General features: G+C 47.0%; 1 protein-coding gene across 1 annotated transcript in view; it reads left to right on the top strand.

Moving 5' to 3' along the window:
* The window catches only part of lcor (ligand dependent nuclear receptor corepressor), a 78467-nt gene continuing 72467 nt past the window's right edge, over positions 1 to 6000 (top strand). Inside the window, exon 1 of the mRNA XM_056370962.1 lies at positions 1 to 146. Within this exon, the coding sequence (XP_056226937.1) occupies positions 50 to 146 (97 nt within the window). The 5' untranslated portion in view covers positions 1 to 49. The remainder of the gene's footprint in view (positions 147 to 6000) is intronic.

The following is a 6000-nucleotide window of genomic DNA, read 5'->3' as shown; positions in this document are numbered from 1 at the left end:
GGGAAGCACCCAGCAGTATGTGCGCGCCCACGGGAGGGGCCGATAGAAAATGGCGAGTCTGTGCAAAAGGCAGCAATGCACGATAGAGAGGCGCGGCTTTCGGCAGGAACTTGACTCTTGGAGGCACAAACTCATTCACTGTGTAGGTAAGCTCGCTTGGCATTGTGAGTGTGCGTGTGTGTGGCGTGGTCCGGGGGGGTCGGAGGGCGCCGGTAACTGTGTTGTGTTTGTGTGTGTGTTTTTTTTGGAGTGTACGGAGCTCGGAGCCGGGGCTGTGTAATGTCCACTGGAAAACCTATAGCTGTCATTTTTTGTTACGCACGGCTGTTGCCTGGCGGTGCCCGCCTCCCACCGGACACATCCAAAAATATTCTGCTCCAAGTTTGCTGGCAGGGGTCGGGCATGTCGCCGGGTGTTCCACCTGCGGACTGAGTGTGTGTCACCTGTCTGACGGTTGTCTGTGGTTTCATGACGGGAATCTGCGGTTTGGAGCCGCCACGGTGTTTTTTTTATATATTATTCCATAGCTGTTTATTTATTGTAAGCAGGGCATGTCACGTGGGCAGATGGAGCTGCGCCTCGGCCAATCGGCTCCTCAGCTATAGGCCGGCCCGTGCCCGCGTGCGCGCCTCCGGGTGTTGAGTTTTGTGGAAAGGTGGGGAGGGGGGAGGGCGGTGCGCGTTCTCAATCTCCAAACATGACGCCCCCCCCCCCCCTCCTCCGCCGCCTCCTCCCCACTCCCACCACCCCCACCTTCCACTGCCCTGGAAATCGGCTTTTGGGAGCGCGCATTGCTGCATTGGGGAAAATGTCAGTGGAAATAATTTTGTATTTTAGGGGGGGGGGGGTAAAGGCGCGGGGGGTCGGCAGGGAGAAACGCCGCGGTGCTCGCCTGTAAACCGGGATTCAGACTTGTTGAAACGCCGCCGCTGGACGCGGTGGGAAACTGCTTGTTTGTCACAAGACATGATTATGTTTTTTTTATTTTTAATGTTTATGACAGGACAGCTTCTCTCTCTCTCTCTCTCTCTCTCTCTCTCTCCTCTCTCTCTCTCTCTCTCTCTCAGTTTACAGCAGCGGCCATGACATGTGTCAGTCTTTGTTTTACAGTGAAGAACTGAAACAGATTCAGTCTTTGACCTCCTTCCTGCTCTCTCCATTACTTCATGTTGGCTTTTATTTTAGATTTTCTCTTCCATACATCCCCCCCCCCCCCCCCCCCACCCCCAATCCCTCATATCTGGTGTATTTCATTAGCTCACTTTAATCCGGTTACATTGACCTATCCCCGATGTTATGGCAAGATTATCGTCCACTCTTCGCCTCTGATCTCCTAACCTCTCTGGGTTTCCTCGGCTCTCTGCCCGGCTCCTAATCTGGCTTTTATCAGCGGTTAAAGCACCAACACCACCACCACCACCACCGCCTCCTCCACCGCCTCCTCCACCGCAGCAGCAGCAGCAGCAGCAGAGTCGGGGTGTTGTGGCTCCACTTGTTTTTGGATGCGTTTCTGTGTCCAGATGTTGCGCGTTGACCTGTCACCTACTTACCCATCCGACCGCTCTGTAATAACTCACGTGGCCTGATTCCGATGCGGCTGCATGGCGAGGCTTTTTAGTGAGAAAACCTCCTAATGAGGGGATGCAGTGGTTAAATCAGAAGGTTGGGTAATCTCTGACCTCCGGTTGGTGCGATCAGCATAAAGCCATAAGGAATCACAGTCAACAGTATCAGCACCAGGCGGTCGGATCGATCGCCGGACGAGGGATTTCTCACATAAAATAAAAAAGTGCAGCTTTAACCTATTTTTCTAGTTTTCATTACCCACGATGGCGCTGCTCTCTCTCTCTCTCACCTGCGTTTACAGCCTAATTAGTGCTGTTTTAATGATTTAGTAGGTCACTGGGTTTGAGTTAAAAGCAGCAGAGGAGGATGTCGGTCCCTCCCTGAAAGTCTCACACAGTCTGGAGCGTTTGCAGTCACCTCTAATGAAACCGAGCCGCATGCAAACCTGTAATAAACAGATATCTCAGAGAAGACTGTACGTCCCCGGAGAGAGAGACTATAATGATACTAAAGTCAATAGAGAAACCATAAGCGTGATGAACCTGCTGTAAGCCCACACTGTTGTGCACCTTGGAATCAGTGTAGTAATATCACAATGTTACTGCAGGGCATTCAAATGCCATCAAACACAATAATGAACTGGGGGTCGGCTGCTGCGGCTCAGCGTGGTTTATGTGTGCGTTTGCACGGAGACGGGACTGCGTTGGTTAGTGAGTCTTCTTCTTTGGTTTGCAAAGCGTGACGAGTTTTTTTTTAGGTTCTCACAGCTCAGAATCGAAGTCTGACGTTTGTTTGTTTGTCAAACTGTGAGAGACTGAGACCGGAGAGGATTCGCCTTCTGACCCGCTGCACGATTTCTTTCCAAAGTGCTGCGAGTCCGAAAAAGACTTAAAACTCTGAGGAAAGTGTTTTTATTGTGTTGTCATATTAGCATTTGTCACATTTGGGAAACAGCATCACTGACGCCGCAACTAATGATTATCCTTCGCTTTATCTGATTAGCTGTTTGACTGATAAAATGCCATAAAGTCGTCGTCCGTTGGAGCAAAGAAAATGTTTTATTGTGTCTTTTCAACCGTCTGAATCCCAAGGACATCGAGCTTACAGACAGAAAAGTAGAAGAAAAAGCTTCACATCTTTACAAAAACTATTTGAAGAATATTTGGCATTTTTTCTTGCAAAATGTATTCAACGATATAATGAAAGTATTTCTTCGTCAACTGGAAAAAGACATGAGGTTATAAAACAGTTCTTGATTTGCTCTTGATTTGAGCGTCGATACATGAAAAGCCTCCAAACTCCAAAATAAGACACTGAAAGAAATAAAATAACATTAAAGAAAACAAGATATGATTCTTGTGATGGAGGATATAATGATGACTGTGTTGGAGACGTTTGGTTTTTGGAAGGTCAGGAAACGGAGGCGGAACGTCTTGCAGTTTATTAAAGTTCATAGCGATGCAGAGGGACGCAGCTCGTGGACGCCGCCCGCCCGGCCTCTCTGCCCCGTGCTGCTCCGCTAATAAAGTAGGGCCTATATGCCATAGAAAGGTTAACGTTATTAGTTGGTAGCAATTATAGCCCAACTGCTGATTCCTTTGGCACATATTCTGGGTAAGAGAGTGCAGCTAATTTGATTGCTGAAAGGTTGTGGCAGTGCTGCAGAGAGACAGACTGTGAGGGAGAGCGAGCGAGGTGTGAGTCTGAGTGGCAGATTGCTTTTTTACATTTCTTTTTTTTTTTCTTCTTCTTATACGTCCAACACTTCTCACAGGCAGAGCCGCTCCGTGCACAGAGCCGCTCCGTGCACGAGGTAATTACACCACTTGTTGGATTAGTTAGCGAAGTTACAGGGACTCGATGTCGGAACAGTGGTCATCTGGTGCGAGGAGCATCGGCTGGTTTCATGCTGCATGATGATATAGATGATCATCATTCACTGCATCAGTACATGTGGGTTTTTTTTAATGGTTTCTTAATTTAATTTCCCAAAAATGTTTACATGAAAACGTACTGATAAAAAGTTAGGTGTGTCCTGACAGAGGACGTTCAGCTCCTCGTCCGTCTTTGTGTGGCTAACAACCGTCTGCTGACGTAGAACAGGAAGTAAAGCGTGTCACTATTTGGCGACAGGTTTATTCAGGTCTCACCGCTCGGGGATTTTTTATTGACTCATATGTTCTAGTCTTCAATCACATGCTTATCTGAAGTCGGAGGCTCGGTGACTGCTGTGGAGGTAAATGAGCATGTTTGCTACAGTACATGTGTTTTGTACTGATGAACAAACATTGTGCTTATCAAATAAACAAATACATGAGATACATTTATTGAAGCAGAAGTCTTTTGAATGGGCTTGAATGTTTCAGCTGTAGCTCCTCGCTCCTCTTCCTCAGGTCAACATGAAGTTACATTTTTACATTTAAGCGGAGCGAACGGGTCGGAGGCGAGTCGCACCGTGAAACCACGATGTGCAGGATCATCCGCTCTGGTGTCGAGTGTCATTAAATGAACAAATCTACTTGTGTTTATCCGTCTATCTGTCGATCTACTCCCTCGATTGCCTCCTCTGCTTGGAGTCAAATCCTTGTCTTATCGAGTCAACAAAATCCCTCCCCTCCTCCCTCCTCCCTCCCCTCTCCGAGCGGTCGGCTTTTATTTCAGTAATGGACAGATGGACGCCCCGAGAGATCTGCCTTCGACTTTCACATCTTGCTAATTCTTTTCATGGGCTTTTTGAAAAGGAAAACAAAACATGGCACATTTATCAGGAGCTGGTGGGGAGAGTGGCAGCGATCCACCCATTTGACCAGATTGGGTGCCAGCACTGTAAATCTCTATGCACCCTTTTTATCACACACACACACACACACAACACACACACACACTGCTCTGCTCGACCGTAATGTGTGTGTGTGTGTGGAGCTATCTCGGGGGCCGATCCATGCCAACCAGGAGCCCCGTGGGAGGAGGGCTGCTCTCTTTGGGGTGAGGGGGGGTTTTGACTGCAATCTGTGGAAAAGCAAAATACACCACTGGCACTGAGTGGATGTCGACAGAAGGTGTGTGTGTGTGTGTGTGTGTGTGTGTGTGTGTGTGTGTGTGTGTGAACCATTATTTATTCTGAAAAACGTCCACTGGCTGCTCTGCTGTTTTCCAGCGACGTCCTGCCTCATGTTCAAACACACATTTATCTAAAGTGCCAGAAGGATTCAAACCTTGAATTTAGTTGTTTCTGAGCAGGAAACTGTTTCATCCTGTTTTGTTTTGTTTTGTTTTGTTTTGTAGTTTTTTGGCTGTTGTGAAAGAAGTGAAATGTTTCAGAAAAAGAAGCGCGTGAGTTCAGCGAGTTCAAAGAATGAAGTGTGACAGCTTCAAAAGAACAAACTGTCTGTGAGTCTCAGGAGAAGACGGACTCCCGACTCCCAGAAAGACTTTTTTATGGTTGTTGTTGTTCTTTTTTCATCTTTCAGAAAAACGCACTTCTTTACTTTAATTTGACTTTATTTTCAGTGTTTTTGTCATTTTCTTCCCCTGGGATCCTTTGAATCTCTGCGAGGGTTGTAACTATTATTTTTGAGGTTTTGTGAAACCACAGAAGAAACGGATCGATATAAAGATGATGCAGCTGCTGCAGCTGCTGGAGGCGGAGTCAGTGATTTACCTGCTGGTAACAGGAAACAAACCAACTGACAGCTCGTCTTTTCTGAGTTGTCCTCTTGTTAATGTCGCTTTTAAAAAAATAAAAATAAAAACTTTTTTATTAATGTGAAACTCAAGAAAAAGAATCGTTTTAGAGGCGACACGATTCTTCCTTTTCTTCCCTTCACAGAGACCAAAGTCCTCCACCTCCTTAAACCACACTTTGGACACAGCGTCCCTGACTCAACCTAAAATTTATGTAAGCATTGTGTGTGTGTGTGTGTGTGTGTGTGTGTGTGTGTGTGTGTGTGTGTGTGTGTGTGTGTTTCTTCTGTTATATGAGCTACCTGACCTCCTCGGTACAGTTCCTTTGACACTGATGCCATGAGGGCTCATGCACGGTTTGGAGATTGTGTTTGGAGTACACACACACACACACACACAGACACACACACACACACACACACACACACACACACAGGGCTGGGGAGAGAGAGAGAGAGGTGTTGAGGCTTTAGAGCAGCAGGAATGTTTGCATGGGCTCGGTCTTTAGTGAATTCCTCCTGGTTCCTCAATAATGGCCGCTTTTGTGTGGAAGGTCATATTTGAGCAATTTGCTTTTCAGAGTATTTGATCAATGACATGGAGGGCTGTGTGTGTGTGTGTGTGTGTGTGTGTGTGTGTGTGTGTGTGTGTGTGTGTGTAGTGATTTAAGTCTTACAGGACATTTAGCCGTCACAGAGGAGAGTGGAAACCCTCCAGTCTCTGCCTCTCTCCCTGTGAATTCACTACTGG

This window comes from Seriola aureovittata, chromosome 3, assembly GCF_021018895.1.
Source record: "Seriola aureovittata isolate HTS-2021-v1 ecotype China chromosome 3, ASM2101889v1, whole genome shotgun sequence".
NCBI classification, from domain to species: Eukaryota; Metazoa; Chordata; class Actinopteri; order Carangiformes; family Carangidae; genus Seriola; species Seriola aureovittata.
Note: the sequence above shows the minus strand (reverse complement) of the source record. Positions and strands in the feature narration are given on the sequence as shown.